We start from the raw sequence: 20,158 nt of genomic DNA on the forward strand, positions 1-20,158 counted from the left end.
ACAGTCCCTCTCGCCATCACACCATTTCTTGCATTCTAATGCATTCCCTCATCTTTACAAAATCCCCCTCTTCCGCCACACACCGTGGATGTGCTCGTTTTTGCGACTTGCACGTCGTTATTTCTGCACGTCCAGTGAGGAGATGCACCGATAGAAGCGGAGGGCTTTTTATTTAGCAAGCCCTCATTTGCATGTTTTATCTCCAGGAGTCGGTGGAGATGATAAAAATGGACGCATCGGGAGGTTTTCTGTCTTTACAATGCACCGACTTCCTGCTCTGCTCTCAACAGGAGGCTACTCGTCTGGGAGGAAGCTCTGTCGTCTGGATGGGAGAGGTAGGTGCTCTTTTTTCCTGTTCCTACGCTACAACAAACGCAGTCGATCCTTTCCAGGCACTGTAGTACATGGAGGGAGTGGGATTTGAACCTGCTTCACCCCCCTCCCCTCTCCCTCACATGTAGTCTCGTTTTAAAGTCTTGATGCTCTGGACCAGGTTGGATTTCCATGTCTGTGGAAGAAGCATAGTTCAAGACCCAGGAATAGGAGTTTGATGACTGTAAACTAGATTCAGACCATCTCCTTATTATCCCCATAAAGCATGTTAGAAGACGTCAGGCTTATGGTGGGACTTGATCATGTTAATAACCAACTTGCATATTTCAGGCTCCCTGATAAACTTGGACTGTGTGTAAAGGAGAACATGTTGTAACCATCACTTACAGACATGTACAGAGAACACACACACACACACACACACACACACACACACACACACACACACACACACACACACACACACACACACAGGTGTCTCCCATGTCTGCCTGACTAGCCCTTACGCAGGTTGTTATTTGGTGAGCTATGCAGAAAATATAATTCTTTCTCATTAAAGATTAAAATTAATATTAATATTAAGTCAACCAACATGCACAAAACCAGGGCCTGGTATAACCACTGCTAATATTATTATGATTATGTTATGTCTGTGTTTCCTGTGGAGCCATGAAACAGATCAACGTTTCCCACACAAGTGACAAATATAAACAATACTTATATATAGTTTTAAACTTTAACCCAACAGTATTGTGTCTACTTGTTTTTGTTAACTCTTGTAAACACTGACCTTGTCAGGACCAGTAAACCTCATGGAAACCAAAGCCCGGTCCTAATGAGGCTAAACTCAATTTCTGGGGTTCTGGTTAAGTTTATGGATCAGATGTGAACTGTGGTTAAGTTAAGGTTGGGGTTAGGCATGCATTGTTCATAGTAAAGGTTAGGGATCAAGTTTTGGTTTGGCTGTACACAATGAATGGAAGTAAATGGAGTGTCATAACAAGGATAGCTGTGCAAAACAAGTGTGTACGTGTCTTTACAACATCAGCGAAGACATCAGAGGACCTTGTGTCTATAACTTACCTGAAAACACTGTAACTCAACACACTGGGCACCAATCTTTCAACTAGAGACCTACAGCTGAGCTGTCCTGGTTTAAAAAGCTACCCCATCTGGTGCAGGTATACAGTTTTCTTTACCTCCAGAGTGCTCAAAGAAACACAGTTGTTTTCTATTTGTGATTGACTGACAGTGTCCTGCCCTTGTATGTGTGAAAAAACAAATAGGTCCGGAATAACTGAAAACATCTGTGTCCTTGTGTCAAGACGTACTGTAGAGAGACTTTAACTGGCTATTGTGGTACTGTGGCAATTTCTTTAGCCTCTAACCCCAGACCCAGAACAAGGCTGGTGGTAAATATCTACAGAACAGCCGCTCATATTGGATTCTTGTCTTGCTCAAGGACACTTAAGCCTAGCATATATCTCAGTCATGTATAGCAACCTGGCTATTTCAAACATAAGAGATATTGGCTAGTAGAACAGCCACTAAAAAAATCTTGTTTCACAACAAAAATCAGTGGATGGTCTATAATAGAAGCAAATCTCAAAGGAAAGATTTGACATTTTGTTGCTAACTTAGCTGAGCATAAAGGCTGCAAACACAGGCAAACAGCGAGTCTAGCTCCGTCTAAAGGTATCGAAGTCAGTGCACCAGCACGTCTTTGCTCTGTTTATAACAGCTTTCTGAGAAACGGGTCCCAAGCATGAATATACAGCAGTTCTGAGAAATTTCAAGAAGTTGGGCCAACCTTTGTTCACACTGTTTGGTGTTGTGTTATGGATGGATTTATTAAAAAAAATGTAATATTGGGACATGATTATAGTTTTTACTGTGTCTATTGCTGTGCCCAAGACCCATTTCCTACTCTGGTGAGACTACAAATTTCTCTTCTGTTTATTGTTGATGTTTGCTAAAAAGTACACTTAGCCATATATGAAACACTCAAGCCCTTCCAAAATGCCCATTGAGCAGTGATACAATTATATTTTACTTTTGTTACGACACGTACAATGGTCACAGTGTTTAAGCTTGACCTGCAAGTTTGCCTGCTGTAATAATGTGGACATTCTCCTACAACTGGTAGTTTGACCTCTGGAAATCCTGTACAATACAATTCCACCATTAGCTCCCCTGCTTTAAGGAGTGTAGTCAGGGGCCTATAATGACTTTGCATAATGAGTTACATTCTCTTTTTTCATTGGGTCTGCTTTCTAAAAGATCTCAGTATTGTACAGGGGAAAGTGCTAGTCCCTTTTATCTCTAGAAAAAAAAAAGCTTGTGGCTACAGTTTGATCAATTAAACTCTTGAAAGGGCCCCCCCTTCTTTTCATTCCTCTGCCTGAGAGGAATATAAAGTTATCAGTCTTCCCAAGCGATATGAGGACAGAAATAAGTAGTTTGTCTATAAAAATGTCCAGGTACTTTATCAGCATCCCAGAAGGCCCTGAGGCCCTGACACTGTTCAATGTAGCTCTCCTATACTCCGGTCTCATGTGCTCCCTCCCTCTCCCTCCCTCTCTCCCATGTCTACCTTGTCTCTGCCTGAGGCCCGCTTTCTCTCTGGCTGCATGTGGTGTACGCCGCCAGCCCTGCACCTTAGCGGGATCGACTAGGGCTCGAGCCCCAAGTGAGGTTATTGATTTCAATCAGTGGCTTGGGAGATTGGAGCTGAATGATGCTTTAGACTTTAAACAGTGGTCAGCTGCACTGTTTGTTGTTTGGGGAGGAGGAGGAAGGAGGGTGTCGCCGCAGGAGATGGCACTTTGCTTTTGACGAGATGTCAGATAAACAAACAAACAGCATTATATATTTAGAGAGAGAGATCTTAATCTTCTAGTTTGTTAGTGGGTTTATTTCGGGATTAAAACGGCCCAAGTGGATCCAGAAAGCACAAAGACTGCAGACAACAGATGTTGCATATACTGTTAGTGATCAGACTGCAACTAATAATCATTTTCTTTATTGATTAATCTCTTATTTCTAGAATAAATGAAGTCATCATTCATAACATATAAGAAAGTAAAGTAAAAGAGTAAAAGTGAAAGTTAAGTCAAAGTTGGACCATTAGAACCAAGAAAACCAGCAACGATTCATATTTGTGAAGCTGAAACCAGACGATTTTGATCATTTTCACTTAAAAAATTATTTTAATTGCATCGAACAACAAAATATTTGTAATAATTTCCAGTTTGACTAATCACTATTAGACTGGTAGTAACAGCTCTTACCGTTTTGTTTATAGACACTAAACACATGGGGAAACAGGTTGTTCTACACCTTATGTAACTGCTCCATTACATTTAATATACACCAGTGTATATCAAAAAACATGCTGACTGACACATACACAACAATAAAGGTTGGTTGCATAATGTGGGGAAAGGAGTGGGAGTTTAAGCAATTAATATGCTTTAATGTTTCATTCCTCCTGTAGCGCTCAGAGTGTTTTTTTCTTGTTTAGTAAATACTGAGAAGAGTGAGGTGACAACTTTTTGTTCCATCATTGTTCACAGGAAAGTGCCGGCATATAGACAGACTGATAAAGTTCCTGTTTTGCTTAAAGAGGGAAGTTAGTTCACACAATGAGAGCACTGCTGTTCTCATGCTCTCAGAAGCATTTGCATCAAGGCCAGGAGATTAAACGTGTGGGTTGGGAACCGGAGAGATTGCGCTGTCTCGCTCAAGGCCCCCGGTGCCAGAGTTCTAGCTTTCATCGCACTGGGTGAAAGATTTCTCCTGGACGCTTCACTCTCTGTGGCTACAGGTGGGTGGCTCACATGCTGTAGGTGGCAGCCACTGTGGATTTCGTGCAAAAGTACAGAGGAGGTGGCTGGAGAGAATTTTTTTTCTAAATTGCCAATGTTCAATACTGTGCGCTGAGATGCTAAGTCCCACACTCATTTGGTGTGCTGGGTTTATAGTAGTTAAAATCGTAGGTGTTGCTGTTTTTTCTCAAAATATATATATTTATGATATCAGTTTTTAGACTTCTTTATAGAGAACCAATGGAGAGGGAGGATATCCAGTAGGATACTAATGCTTTTACGTATTACTGTAGTTTACAAAAAAAGAAATTATGACCAACATGTAGATAGTATTTGATGATTAATTCATTTAAAATGAATCATGAGGTTCCCCAGCTTCTCAAATGTGAAATTATATTTTTGTCATAATTGACATCTGTTGCTATTTTCTAGCATTTTATGAACAAAACTGAGAATTACAAGATAAATCAATCAGCAGATTAATTGATAATGAAAATAATCATATGTTACACTTTTATCTTCTATATCACGCAGTTTTATTGTTGGGTTTTCGTTAGGGTGTCGCAATTGTGTCCTCATAAAAACAAACATCATTATAAAATGCAGCCATATGGTGTAAGACTGATAGTGTCCTAAAACACAGACGATTTTATACATTTGTAAAAAGTTTTTGAAATGCAATTTAAACATTTGAAAACTCATTCATTTTCCTCTTAACACTTTTTAAATTTGTTCTTAGGGCTCCATGTTCGGTGCAGTGGTGCTGGTGCTTGGCTGTTTGCTGCAGATGAAACTGGTGACCACAGAGGGGCATCATGGGACCAAACGCTTTGTCTTCTATGCAGCGCATGTGGACGGTGGCATCGGAGCCGCCAGAGCTCTGACCGCTCAGCACGGACTGGAGTTCATACAGCAGGTCAGTGCATGTTAAAACCCCGGTTATTTCCTCTGCCTATAATTTACACATTCAAAATCCAGTTACTGATAATTTTTTCTTCTCGAGAATTGTGAATGTGCTGACTTCTATTTCCTATTTGAGGGATATCTGACTTTCATCAAATTACAGCAGCATTTCTGAATATTTCATATCTGATCAAGGACGCCCAGACTAGGCTGTCGACACAGAGGGAAACGCACACACACACACACACACACACACACACACACACACACACACACACACACACACACACACACACACACAGCACATGCACAAATGAAAAGAAATATACATTTGGACCCTGCTAGACGTCGGACAAAATAACGATTTGAAACTATATTGTCGACCTGACTCATTAGACATGATTATTGATATGCTGGTGCCAGCAGTCATATATATATATTTGAACATCATTCCAATGTATGGTACATGACAATTTACCTGGTGTTTGTTAAAGACTAAAGAGGCACTAAGATAAGACTTTATTGAACTCTTTTGTAAATTGTTTAATCTCAGTTTGTGTCAAACTCTGTGAAATTAACACCAAATTTATGTGAATAAATACACGTATTTTGTATTCTTCAGCTAGACAGATATCACGATGTATTGTTATACGATTATCTTGCAATATCGATAATCGCAGAATCTCTGTATTGTGATATTATTGTGATCGAGGGTCGATATAATATCGCAAATTACCATACGATTCCCACCCATAGACCCCACTGTACATGCACCCCAAAAAGCACACATATACATATCCAGACACTGTCTTAGTTTATGCCTGAGAGAATCTCCTCTGTGAGCAACAGAGTTCATCTGAATGTAGGCTGACGATGGGGTCTTTACCTATTTGGCTGAGTTTTAATCTGTCATGCTGAAATCTTTCCATTTGTCACAAGAGTACATGTGATTTATCCACATCAATATTTTAAAGGTTACTCTGGTTGTTGAGTCTGAAACTGTGTCAGCTCCCTCCCCAAAAAAAAAAAACTGTTCTCAGCTGCGCAAAGGGCTCGGAGGGGGCTTGGTTAGGTGGAATACAGTAGTTCTGCTATTTTTTGGTCAGAGTGAGTTCAAAGACAGGGTTCGAGGGTATAAGAGATTTTGAAATGAACATCTTCTGATTCTCTTTTGTGAAAGATTCACAGTCGAGATCAAGATTTAAAAGGTAAGGGCCCTTATGAATTGACATTCATTGCTGCTGTGCTCTGTTGAATTCAAAAGGGATCCTTTTTATTTTACTCCTTATTTTCAAATCCAAAGACTGACTAATCAACACAGATTCTTCTGATAAAATGTACCATTATTATTACTATGATTAAAAAGGGATCATAAGCCATCCATCAGAGAACATTTCAGATGCGAAATCATACAGATGCTGTGACTACCTGACCTTGAATACACAGATTTTTACATTAAATGTATTTTCTTAGTTCTGTATATAAATGATATAGTCAGAGCCCTACAGGAGAGAAATCTGAGAAAATATTATAGCATCACACCTTCAGTCTCTAAGAGTCCCCATAAAAGGTTTGAGTAGCACGTCTGTCGTTTTAAAGCGTCGTCCACTTTGTTCTTTGTTGGCAGATGTGTGTCCCTGCATTGATTCTGCTCACAGCAGACGATCAAAAGCACTGTTTATTTGAACCTACTGATGAGTGATACTGGAGATGTGTGCCTGCGCTTGTGTTTTGACATTATTGATAAGAGTTAGTGGGGGTGTCCGCTGGCCTGGTGTGAGGCTGTGTGCAGAGTTGGCTCTGGGGAACGTGGACGCAAGCTCATTTCAACCTTGGCCCGGCTGCCTCTGCCTCTGCTGCTGCCGCTGCTGCCGCTGCCTGGATCATGAATAAAACATCTCTTTGACCTTTATCAGAAGTGTATTGGACAGTCCACCCCCGTCTCCGTCTTCCGCTCTGCCTGTCTCTCGCTCATTGTCCCTTGCTCATTGCACATAAACACCTCTTCCTCTTTCTGCATTGTTTTTCGGCTCTTTTATACACCACTGACCAAAACAATCACATTGCTTTGTGCATTTACACAGCACGTAAAAACACATGTATTTACAATAATAGAAGTGTTGTTGGTTTTGTTAACTGGTGAAACAATGTTGCAGCGTGTTAGAAAGTAGTGATAGGATTCCGTCATGAGCATTTGTAGTAGTAAGCATGATTGTTAGTTGATGAAGGTGTACAACCCAGCAACACCATATCCTGAGAGCCTCAACAACCCCCTCCAGGGCCCAATCTGCTGACTGGCTCCTTTTACCTGTCTGTCGCCAGCGGCTGATGCTAAATGTCACTGACACTCGATCGCCTTTGTTCAGTTAAACCTATTTTAATTGTGTCACCTGTGATTTGTGCCTCGCGTGTGGCAAATATCATCTATCAAGAAGAAGCTGCTGCCTCACAATTTTCTGTGATTTTTTTTTTCTTCTTTTTTTCCCTTGAAAACATTGAAGTGGAATGAAAAGTCTGACAAGCCCAACGCCAGCTTGGAGGATTGTGATGTCTGCTGGCATTCCGGTGGTAATGCCGCATGAGTGGAATGGGAATCAAATGTCTCCATGCTGGCACTCAACATATTGTTGGTCTCTTTGATTTAGTGTACAGCATCCAGGAAAATGTCATCGCGTCTCTCCATTGTGTAGACTTGACATATCCATTTTGCAACTGTAAAATACAAAGAAAAACAAAGCAAAATACCCAAGCTGATGTCTTAATACCACATGGACAGATTTACTGTGATGCACTGGAGTTACATTTTCTTGGTGCCTCGTTGGTGGCAGACACGCTGAAGCCTTTCCTGTCGGTCTATATATAGTATTTGTATATGTATTAAAGAGAGAGAGAGGTGATCCGTCCACATTTATCTCTCAATTACCTTAAAAATGTCAAATATGGTTTCCCAACTTTCTTTTTACATTAGTGGCCATATCAGCTCATTCAGAAGAAGATGCTGGGAGGTGGCACAAAAAATTTAATACAGAAAGAAACCCATCAAATGCAGTGGACCTGGGAAGCTCATAATTATTAGAGCTGTGTAGCAGTGCTGGTGTGGATTCAAAGATTAGTGTCAAACAATGGTGAGTCTCATCTCCAGCCAAGGCTGTGGTAAAGTGTAATGCAATCACTGTGAGTCAGAGAGACAGAGAAGCTCTGACTATGCAGGTGATTGCAGCCATTATAGGTGCAGGGTTTCACACACGACGGCTGAGGGAAAAACAAGCTGATTTTCTCTTTCACGTTTTGCAACCATAGAACAACAGCACAGTGACTTGATATTACACGCTGACTTGAGAGAGAAAAGAAGCTTGCAGCCTTACTTACAATACAGCCGACCTAGTTTAAAGTTGCATCACATTGTTTACAGGTAATTATTCCAGTTTACTTAACAGTTTGCAAATCCGATTAGAGCCAGATTAAGTCTATGTGTTGTATTGTTTTTATTTTAGCTGAGTTCACTGCTTCAGAAATTACATTCCTCTGTGTGTGTCTGTGTGTGCGTGTGTGTGCGTGTGTGTGCGCGCGCGTGTGTGCGCGCGTGTGTGTGTGCGCGTGTGTGTGCGCGCGTGTGTGTGCGTGCTCAGGCTTTTTGTCTTGAACTCTGACACCAGGAAGTCCCTGGTCTACACCCAATGGTGAAAGGCCTCCCAGATTCCCCTTCTCTCCAGTCAGGTGGAATACTGCCGACAGATTACCATATCATTACCATATCATTAGCATAACATTAACACGGCACAGCTTGGCTCGCTGTCTGCGGATGTGCTATCAGCTCATCGAGAGATTCAATCCCCAATCCGCTCCATGCTTCCACCCTCCCTCTCCTCCCCTCCACCTCCCGTCTCTCTGTACACTCGAGGTGTGTTTTCCATCTGAGTAAAGCAGATGTAATTGAGGTAGAGCACTGGATTTACCGGCTAAATGAAATCACACAAATGCTTCACAATCAGCCAGAGCCACTGTCGTACACATTCAAAGAGCTCCTTCTCTGAAACCTCATAGTGCTGCAGCCAATTCAGAATTTCTAATATCCTCTCAGAAATGGCCTCAGTGAGATGCCAAGCTATGTCAAGCCTTACTCTGGCTGGATTACTCTGGGCTGTGATGTTATGACCAGGTGTGTGTGTGCTCGCACGTGTGCACAAAAGGAAATAAGGCCAACGTGCCACCATCATCTCCCTGGCTCCTTCCTTTCCCCTTTTCTGTACCATAGGGCACCCAGGGGCGCCAAAAGGGACACCAATCCTCTAATGGTTGGGAGCGAGGGCCCATTCCATTAGTCAGGGGGCCCAGAGTTCACCGCTGCTCCCCAGCACGAGCAGGGCGGAGGGAGTGAAATGGAGGCAGGTGTTGGCCGGGGGCAACATAGAGGGCAACGCGACACCAGCTGCATGCTGGGAAATACACATCTCCGCTCCTCTGCCTATTTCTATTTCTTCGTGCAGAGTACAGATGCACACACACCTTGTGCATATGGCACACACACGTATGTACATACGTACGCACGTGCGCACACACACACACACACACACACACACACACACACACACACACACACACACACACACACACACACACACTGACTTCCTATCACCCGCTTTTGTCACCAATTTCATTCATTCCAGTAAGCTTTTCTCCATTTCCCTTATCTCTTTCTTTCGCTCTCTCAGCCTCGCACACTCATTCACTCATGCCTATCTCCATCTCTTTCATTTTCGCTCTCTCTTTGCTTACACCCCCATCGCACCCCTCGCTCCAGTCCCGCTCATACCTCACTCTCATTTGTAAATGCAGAGAGGACCTGACTGAGGAATATGTGGAGAAGATGTGGTTTCCCTCCCAGGTGAGAAACTCTGCTGGGAGGTGAGGGTAAGAGGAGGAGAGAAAGAGGAAGGAGGAGGAGGAGGAGAGCACAAATTATGATACCACTCCCTCTCTCCCGCTCTCTCTCTCTCTCTCTCTCTCTCTCTCTCTCTCTCTCTCTCTCTCTCAGGACTGAGATGATGTATGGCTGCAAAGGCCACATGTTGGCCATGTGATGGATTAAAGCACTTTGTAGGAAAATTACTGAGAGCGGCTCAGCACGCCTGAGTCTAGCCCTTAATAAAACTCTCTTCAATATTGAAATGGAGAGAGAGAGGGAATGAGAGAGAGATAAAGAAGATAAAGGAAGATGGTCGACGAGAGCAGGGAGCAGTGGTCCAAGCACATAAACATGTCCATACACAATGTTACATTTTGGGAGATATTGTAAAATGGTATGTTGCCTTGCTTTTTTGTTCAATTCCAAAACAACGTTTTGTTTGGAATGAGAGACATTTTCTAAAATTGACAATTAGAGCGGTTGCTTGTTTGAAGCTTTGTGGATAAACCTCTCATGTGTTTGTCGGTTTCTGCTGCTGTTTTTATTTCCATTTCTTAACCAAAATATGCATCAGAGAAAGTTTTCAAGAAAATACAGAATCCAGTTGAAACCTGTGTAATAGGACTCAGTGCACACCAGTCTTCCCAACAGCAGTTGACTGCAGATGATTATTTTACTTCAGTTGGAGAGTTAGTTTTGCAGTTGAAGGGTAATTCTTTTTTTTACTTTGGAGGGTGGATTTTATTTGTGGGTGCTGGTTGTTAACAGAGGGTGTCTCATGATGGACAGAATTAATATTATAAAATATAATGTATACAGGCCTGTCGTGACTTGGATTTGACCGTAATCATCAAAATGTTTTCTTTCTCTCATTCTTACTTCTTCTTGTAATCAGATATATTATCCTTTCTCTATTGAGGATTTGTGTGATTGTGATTTGGTGTGTTTGTTCACACCCTTACAACTTCTCATACTTTTGGCGTTTTGGGGGAAAATAATCATGTCTCAGTGCGTATATTTTTTTGTTTTGCTTGAACAGCAGCCAGCCCGATGTTAGGGTTTGTTTTAGACACGTGTTATATTCCTTGCCTTGTTGGTCTTCATTTTAGTGATGTTGCCGCATTCCCAAATATGAGACATTTTTATTGGTACAGCAGAAGATAAGGTCCAGGTTGTAATATACTAGAATGCTTCTGTAAAATTTACATATTTAATCCTAAACTAATTATATTCAGACCCGTTTTGTTTCTTTAAAAAGGACTATAGACCCACCTCTCCTTCCTGGATTTCCTGCCAATACTGTAACCAACAAGGCTTAACTGCTCACCCCATTTAGCCCCTAGCGTACCCCCTCCATCACCAGGCCCTCCTCCCATCTCTCCTCTCTGCTTCTCCACAGTCAGGGCTGTGGAGGCCACAGCCCCTGTAGGGCTGTTAGTGTACACACCAGCTGCTGTTTTCTCCATAGGGTGGGCTGCCTCACGTGGCTCTCACACACAGCTTCAATGACTCCTGATGTCTTGATGTTTGCTTTTGTTTTATCTTGCAATATTTTACTGTCTTCCCTCCCTCCATTTCTCTTCCTCTCTCCTCTTTCTTTTTGTCTGTTTGAGGCTGTCAGCAGCAGTGGGGCTTACAGCCTCTGTGAACAGGCTGAAGCACCCATCAGGATTGTGACGAAGCTTGTTATTAAGACCACTGCAGAGATGTAACTTATTTAAATATATATATTTTTGGACTGTGGTTTTTGATGGCTTACAGGTTGTGTTGCCACCAACATGTAGTGAAATGAAAACAGTTTACAAGTAAATAATTGGATAAGTGAAGTAAACAAGTGAGAGAACTTAGTTGAAGTGACTGGTTGCCTGTGTACCTGAAGTCAGGTGTTGTAGTGTATCTTTTTTCCCTTTAAGTCTGTTGTTTCCAGGCACAAGCTCACCCAAAGATTCTGCCCCAAATGTAACTATAGTGGCCAAATATGACAATAGGAATAGGACATCAAAACTCTATCTATATACTGTATGTTAAAATTCATGAACTTTAGGTGGGATCAAACAACCTGTAATCCTCTAACTCTGTCTGTGTCTTTGGTGCTGGGCAGGTTCCTGCTGCTGGAAACAGGTGTGATGAGAGCACTGAGACTGGGAAGTTGTGAGCTGTACAAAAAACTCAAATACGAGCTTGAAAACATTAAATCGCTGTGTTTAGGGAAGCTTGGGTGTTGGTTGGGTTATTCATTTTGCATAGTTATAGTCACGGTGACAAAGAAATTTGATACATGCAGCTTTAAGTTTCCTTTTATGGCAATAAAGAATAAAAAAAACAACAAAGCAGAAGTCAAATTTACAGTCATTTCCTTTTCTTTTGCTGTCTCACTATTATTTGTCTCTTTAGATGTTTGGTGTTTGTGTGTTTCTGTGACCGAGGTAGCACAAACTGTGACTGAGCATAGCACAAACTGTTTCAGACTGATTCAGCAAAACAACTTATACATAAATCTCCTTATTAACTTATTATCTTCTGCTGGCCACAGTTTCACAGATGAGACGTTTAACTTTCTAAATTCTTTCAAACATGTTCATTGTAAAATTAATTATATAAGCAATGTTTTAGCACTGCTCACTTGCATGCTGGACAGTAGAAATCAAAGAACACAAATACATAGAAATAAACACAGGATAAAAAACAGGCATTAACAAACAAAACAGAACAATACAAGTACAATATAATACCCACAGCTCTTGCTGAGGTTCTGTGTTTCACAGTGTCTTAAAATCAGCGTTTTCTTTATAGTGAGCTGTTTTGAATGTTGATTCTCGGCCCCTTAAGTCATGCACTGTGCAGTATGAGATTCTGATGTGAAGAGGGAACACAGACATTTTACCATAGACTCAGTGAAGAACAAGTGAAAACTAAAACAAAATGCAGACACAAGGAAAATGGGTAATAACGCAGTAATTAAATTAGAGTTGAGTGAATACAACAGAAATAGAAGACCTACCTCACATATTAGGAAAGTAGAGTTGTGCTATAAAATGAATGTTCTTTAGCAACCATTTATCATTAATGTCGTGTGATCAGCTTTCACAGTTTAATATAAATCAGCACATCAAATACACATTGACGTATTTTCGATTATTCAATCCAGTGTCATAACATTGTCATGACAACATTCATATTTTTTTAACTCGCAATTATATAAATATTTTCCCCGAAAACAAAAATCACAATGAATCAAGTGTTGTAGGTTGTAGAGGAACCAGCAGAGTTGTTTTGAGACTGTAGAGCAGTTCAGTGTTTTGTATAGATATTAACCATTTTTTTGGTATTGCCTTGATTTATGAAAATATGTATGTTGTAGATTACTTGTAATTTTTGTGTCTTGATCAGAAAGTAGTAAATAAGTCAAATCTAGTTGCAGAGTAGACGTGCCAGGGAAACCAGCCAGTGAAACATTTAGTGTAACACAATGAATTTACTGCAGCTGAACCTGTTCCTCCGGCTGTACATTAGGTGCTAAAACTAACTGAAAAGCCACTATGAAATAATTAAAATTCAGTTTTTTTACTATAGTAATCTATTCTCCTTCTTTCTAATTGCTCTTCCAAAAATACTGTAAGTACACTTTTACTCCATTATTAGTTGAAGTCAGCCGTGGTAGGTCTGCAGCTGTAAAGTCAAAAGGATTAAGTCTTTTTTGTTTCCTTGATAAACTGGCTGCTGGAGTGTAGTTTGCATGTTCTTCCACATTTCTGCAGGTTTCCACATGCAGATCCGATCCTTCTGTGGCTCTTTAAACTGCTCATACAGTAGTAGATTAAGTTAATGGAACTGTTACATTATCCATTTGCATTATATATTTTTGGATTTCAGACACAGAAGACTGAGGTTATTTCCACTGGTGCTTAAAGGGCACACAGCTGGTATTTTTGCCGTCTGCCGAGGTGCAACCTTTAACAGAGAAATGCGCATGATGTGAATAATTTCAAAATGCACATCCCTCTGCAAATGGTAGAGTCCGTATATTGCATTCTGGGAGTTTTTAAGTACATTCATTTATCAGTGATGTGGTTTGTTGACAGGAGAGATTCATTTAAGCTTCATTTTTTATGGAACAACTGAAATTACATTTTAACATGACAATTAACAGTACATTTAAGATACGGTTAAACTGAAATTTCACGTATCATAAATGTATGTCTGGGTCCAGGATTTAAATTTTTCTTGCTGCAACATTGTCAAACATTACTTCGAAGGCTGCGCAATTCTCATCAGTTTCCCCTTCACCAGGGCTTTGGTCTGAGTTCCTGTGTCTGAAGGTCTGAATGGTAGAGACTTCTCCAGTCCAATAAGAGGGTGTGAGGTTAGGGGGCTGGGTGTCGGAACACTGTATCACTGACTAATCTATTATATCATGCATTAGAAAGTCCTGTGAAGCAGGTCACGATAAAGAAAGTATGGCTGTTCTGTCTGGAAAAGCTTTTTCACAAAAGAGGTTGTTGGTCCGTTTTTTGGAGCCAACACTTTGTCGGTCAGTCGTCAGGATGTCTTCAAACTGTTAAACAGCTTTCATTTATTACAACGTTCTGCAATACACGAAAAAAAATACACTAACAAGAAAAGATCTTACATGATCTTACAGTGGCTTCAGAAATACTTGTTATTAAGTTATTTTATTTTTAGTTATTTAGTTATTTTATTCATTGTTAATTATATTGCCGATTTAATTTCAAACAGATAAAATTGGCATTTTGGCCTGTTAGAATACACTCACTAACCCAACATGACAAAGTGAAAACATTTGTAGAAATGAATACAATTTTAAAAGATCAAAAACATAATCTCTTATTTACAAAAGTCTTCAGACCTTTTGCTGTGTCTCTACTCATTGTGGTCAGGCACCACCTGTTTGTTTCAATTATCCTGGAGCTGTTTTTTAAAAATTTTTAATTCTTAATAAATTTGCAAAAATGTATTACCTCGTCAAGGAGGTTATGTTTTCAGCCATGTCTGTTTGTTGGTTGCTTTGTGTTTTTATTGTTGGTTTATTTGTTAGCAGGATTACGCAAAAAACACTGAAATGATTTCCACCAATGTTTATGGAATGGTAATTTGATCTGGGGGTCTAGGGTCTGAATATTTTCTGAAGCCACCATAACAAATCCGTGTTTAGTTATGGTTGTGGACACATGTTGTTAGAGTCTGACATGGTTTATACACTATCTTGACCAATTTGAACCACACCATCAAACTGTCAAACGGATAAATGAAAGGGTAACCACTTCTTATAGGGACTAGGGAAAAACTGGTGATCCACAACCGGCCATATTTATCTTCTAGTCAGTTTTTGGTATACCTTGTCTCAACGACTTCAAGGCTTCACATTCAGCAGCAATTTGGGATTCATTTTTTTTAAGACCTTAAAAAGACCTAAAAAGACAAATAAAACTTTACAGCGACATGATTTTCCATCAATAAGCAATTATTTATGAATACTAACATCATTATTCATGAGTCAGACAGTATAGCAGTATGGTAAATACTATTTACACTGTTTATGGATCCTTTGAAGAAGAGACCTATCTGACTGCGGCCAGTCAGGACGTCCTAATTTATGCTCAGCGTACTGAGTTCATTGTGCAATGATTCTAATACACAGTATCACTCTGTTTGTGTGCGCGTGTGTGTGTGTGTCTTTGAACACTCTCATGATTAGTGTTCTCAGTGACTGGCTGGCTGATGGGGTTGATTTGTCCGACAGTGCTGTGTGTCAGACAGCCTCAGCGACCGCACTGGAGAACATGAGTGAAGGAGCGGATAATTGATAGTGACAAGGCGCTCCCAGCCTTAATTGCTGCTGGTGAATTAGATTACCTTTTCAAAGTGCCTTCATTAGCAGAGGGAGAGCCATACCAATGGTCCCCTGATTGGCCTCATATTGTTTTGCTGTGAACCTGCACTGGGAGGGCACTGGATATGTGTGTATGTTTGGGGTGGAGTGTGTGTGTTTGTTGTGGTTGGTTTGAAATTGCTCACTAATTTGTGCAGCTCTAGTTTGACTGTGTGCACATGCATCATATGTTAGACACACATCCAGTGTCAATAATGTCAGGTTGTCAAAGTGACACGTTTAGCTTCAAGTGTTAATCTGTTTTTATGGGCCACTGGGTGCTTTGGGTTTGTGTGTCTGTGGGATTTTTACTGCTAACCGAGTACAGTGGACATGAATCGGATGTTGCATTTAAAAATTTAGAAGCAGTGTGTCTTTTCAGAAACACTACCCTGGTTACTAGATGCAACTGTTTTGTTTGACAATGAAACAAAACACCATGTGCTGAGAAAGGCAGAGGGAGAAAGACTATTTAAGACCTGACCTGACTGAAATTGACTGAACATGACAGTGGCAGACTCCAAAATGTGCCATGCAAATATTAGACAACAGGTAAAGTCAGTGATTAGTCATTAGCCATGATAAAGTGTTAGTCTGAACTCCCCACTGGTGTGAACATGAGAGAGAAACAGAGAGAGAGCGCAAGCGCGAGCGCACTCTTTATCCTTTCACAGCCACAGGATCAGCACCATGAAGAGCGACTTAATGCATAGTCCCAACAGGGTCTGGACCCAATGACGCCTGATATCAAAGTATAAAGATTCTTACATTTTCATTTTCTTGTGGTTATTTTCTGTACTTGATTCAATGTTGTACAATTACCTTCTTTGCAACATCCGATGTGAGATTTCTCAACAAAAAAAAAAACAGCTAAGAAAAGGAAATGTCTTCAAATTAGGATGTGTTGTTTCTTTGCAAATACGGGCATCAACACACTTTTCTTCCTGATCTCTCAAACACGATCTTTCTACAGCTGCTACCACATAAACTCTAATTCTCAGAAACTTAGAAATGACAGAGAAAGAACATTTTCTGGTTGTATATATGTTATAAATTTAGTTTAAAATAATACAAATAATCAAATAATCCAATAAGACAGATTTGAGGAGGGTAGGGAATGGGAAAGGGGAGGAGAGGGAGGTGGGTGGGTTGGTGTTTAGAGAGTGGGGAATATGGTGTGTGTGAGAAAGGGGGACGAAGGGAATGAGAAAAGTGTGCAGTATTCAGCCTGGAGAGAGATACAGTTGCTGTTTATTTGGAGTAGTACATTTGAAGAGCCTGACTCCAGCTTCTCTTCTTCTCAGAACTTTTCTCCTAAATGTCCTGAATCCTGGACTCCAAAGCATTCTGGAGCACAAGATGCTGCTCCTGTCAGTTATATCCTTCTCCTACAGGTTTCGCTGTATGTGGCTGTTTGTGACTTCAAGAGAGGCCTTGCCACTGTTTTAAAAGGCCCTCTCTGCTTTCTTCTGGACAGCTGTTGCTTCGGCGTTCACTTACGTCAGGTGCTCCAGCTGAGCACCGGAGGAGTCTCCCTGAGCTTCTTCAAGTCATGTTTCTTTTACAGCAGGGTTTCTGTGATGGAGCCCAGTCTTAAGTTTGAGGGCCAATGTCTCACCAGCACTCAGCTTTTCTTTAAGCTGCTTTGTTTCCATCAGATGAACCTTCTCCCTCTGCTTCATGGCTGCCTCCTCGCCCAGGTCCTTCTTCTGGTTCAGCTTCCTCTTTGCCATGTCCAATTTCAGAGTGAGAATATAGACCTTGTTTTCAAATTCAACAAGGTCACAGCAAGTCTCCTCTATCTTACTCATCATGGCAATGAGTCTCCACTCTTCAGCTGCTACTTTATAGAAAGATGTATGCCGGTTGCAAAGAGCGTCTCCCGGCAGTTGTCTCAAATGAGATTTGCTCCTCTTCATCTCTCTGGATTTGTCCTGTTGGACAGTGGACTTGACCTTGTCTCTACTGCTGTACATCATCGCTCTGTGTTTTATCTTTTGAAGGTGCTCCACAATTATTATTCTCTGTATTTGTGTGCTCTCCAGTTTTGACTGCTCTCAGCCGTGGCTGTGTGTACTGACGGTATTCAGAAACTTTCCGACATAAGAACACCTTTCATTCCTTTCAGTGTTTTAAAAAAAAATCCTTATTGAACAGATTGCACATTTCAAGCACTTTGACAATAAATGGTAAATGGTCTGTATTTATATAGCGCTTTATAGCCTGGTTGACTACTGAAAGAGTTTATGCCACTCAACCATTCACACACATTCATACAGTGCATCTAAGTGCAGAACTTTTCCATTAGACGGGGCAATTTTTGGTGTTCCGTGTCATGACAAAGTACATGTAGGCATGTGGAATAGGAAAGATACTGTGTAGAATATGTAAAACAATAGAAAAATACATCAATAAGTAATTATACAAAGAAATGACAAGGCACATTTTATAATTTCATTAAGTACACAATTTATGTTTTTATGGCCTTGTCATTATCACACTTTTTAAACTATTCTTCAAAATCTTTGGGGCTTTTGGCAACTAAACATGCATTAATGTACAGTTTATAGAATTTAGCCTGGACAATCAATAGATTTATAAAAACCTTTTCAAGTGTGTATCAAGTGTTTTGTCATAATTCAAGAGGACAAATAAAACATAGAAAGTTCAACAGAAACAGAATATTAACTATGCTAAATAAAGGATTTGGTACAGTTAGGGCAATTTGTAAAGTCTAATAGGTTCTGCCCAGTAACGGTCCCAGTTACCTCTGCCAAGGAGGTTATGGTTTTCATCTACGTGTGTTTGTTATGTTGCAGGATTACACTAAAATTACTGAGCCTATTAACATGAAAATAGGATTTGTTTGTTGATATGGAACGGTAGAGGCCATGAAAGTTCATCTATCACAAAATGATAACTTAATATTTTGTTATTTTAGTTATAAATAGGTTTTTATTTTTGTTTTGCTATACATCTGAGGAAAATGTTGATATTCCTAATGGTTTATCTCTACAGGGAAATCTTTTCTTGTCCCACTAGTAAAATCAAAGTTCCAGGTTCAGTTAGTTGTAGAAGCTTGAAATTCAAATTCTCCAGTTAAAGAGACGTTTCTACCACCCTGCTGCCGTATTAAAACACCCTAAAAGCAGTGAAAGTACAGAGCAGTAATCATTCCATGCGGAGATGGTGACATGAGCATATAAAAACCCCCCGAAAAGTCCAAAACCTTACCCGCTCTACATCCCCTGCAGCACCAGTTTCAGCACCATCTTCTTCATCCCATTTCCATATCTGTTTCCAGTCACTGCTCCATCACCAACCCCCCTGGCAGCCCCCATCTCCAAAAACCCACTGGCATCCCCTGTCCCTGTCTCATACTTCATCCCTGCCCCAGCCAGCCTGACGCCCCCCTGCCGAGTTAAATGGAGTGTGCCGGTGTCGGGGAGTCGCGTGTGCTCAGTTCAGTTCAACTTGGCGCAGCTCGGCTCAGCTGGGCTGCTATAGCGTTATGAACTTACTGTGTGATTATTGTCAGAGCGAGACTCCTCCACCCAGGAGGTCCGCACTGATGGGCACCATGTCACCAGGTACAGCGAGCAATGGAAGGTGAGATGAGAGAGAGCAAAGGAGGAATGAGCAGTTGGGAGAGAAACAGAAGTAAGGAAAGCACGCGGAGAGGGAAGAGAAATGGTGTTGCCATTGGTTGGCTGGGATAGAGGGAGAGAGGAGAGAAAGAAGATAGAGGAAAGAGAACAAGCTGGGGGGGTGTCATCAAAGGGAAGAGCAAGCCAAGTTGAGCAAGGAAAGCCTGATGTATACCTATCACAGCAGACAAAGACAAGGGAAGACACACAGGGAGTGATATAAAGAGGGAGAGTCAGAAGAATAATGTGCCGGGAGAAGAAAGAGAAGCAGCAGGGAAATCAGCAGAGGAGAGAAAAAGAGGGATAGACAGGGAGGGTGGGTAGAAAAGAAAGGCAAAGAGAGAAATTAGAGAGAAAATTTTCAAGCGAGTGATGTGTGCTGTGATTGTTTTCTCTCTCTCTCGCTCCCTCTCTGCCTCTCTCTCTCTGTTTCGCTCTAAACGGTCGGGATGTGGCCTGTATCTCCCGGCAAGAAGGAACTCAATTTGGGACAATTTACTCGGCAGTCTCAGCCCTGATGCACCTCAGGGACAGAGAATAGAGAGAATGAAAGTGAAGGAAGATAGAATCAGCAAGCCACACACACACATACACACACTTGCATGCACACACATCGTGCGCCTTGCACACAATTGCTGCCGAGTAGATTTCA

The 20,158-nt window shown here is 41.0% G+C and overlaps 1 protein-coding gene across 2 annotated transcripts in view; it reads left to right on the forward strand.

Annotated features, from left to right (window-relative positions):
* Positions 1-13: 13 nt before the first annotated feature.
* LOC118114289 (furin-like protease kpc-1) overlaps positions 14-20,158 on the forward strand; it is a 173,044-nt gene continuing 152,899 nt past the window's right edge. The window contains exons 1-2 of one of the 2 annotated variants that reach the window (XM_035164652.1): positions 14-335; positions 4,901-5,076. In XM_035164652.1, the coding sequence (XP_035020543.1) occupies positions 260-335; positions 4,901-5,076 (252 nt within the window). In that variant the 5' untranslated portion in view covers positions 14-259. Of the gene's footprint in view, positions 336-4,008; positions 4,160-4,900; positions 5,077-20,158 lie in introns of those variants that run through there. The other variant, XM_035164653.2, reaches the window with a different exon arrangement.

The sequence above is a fragment of the Hippoglossus stenolepis genome, chromosome 8 (genome assembly GCF_022539355.2).
Source record: "Hippoglossus stenolepis isolate QCI-W04-F060 chromosome 8, HSTE1.2, whole genome shotgun sequence".
Taxonomy (NCBI): Eukaryota; Metazoa; Chordata; class Actinopteri; order Pleuronectiformes; family Pleuronectidae; genus Hippoglossus; species Hippoglossus stenolepis.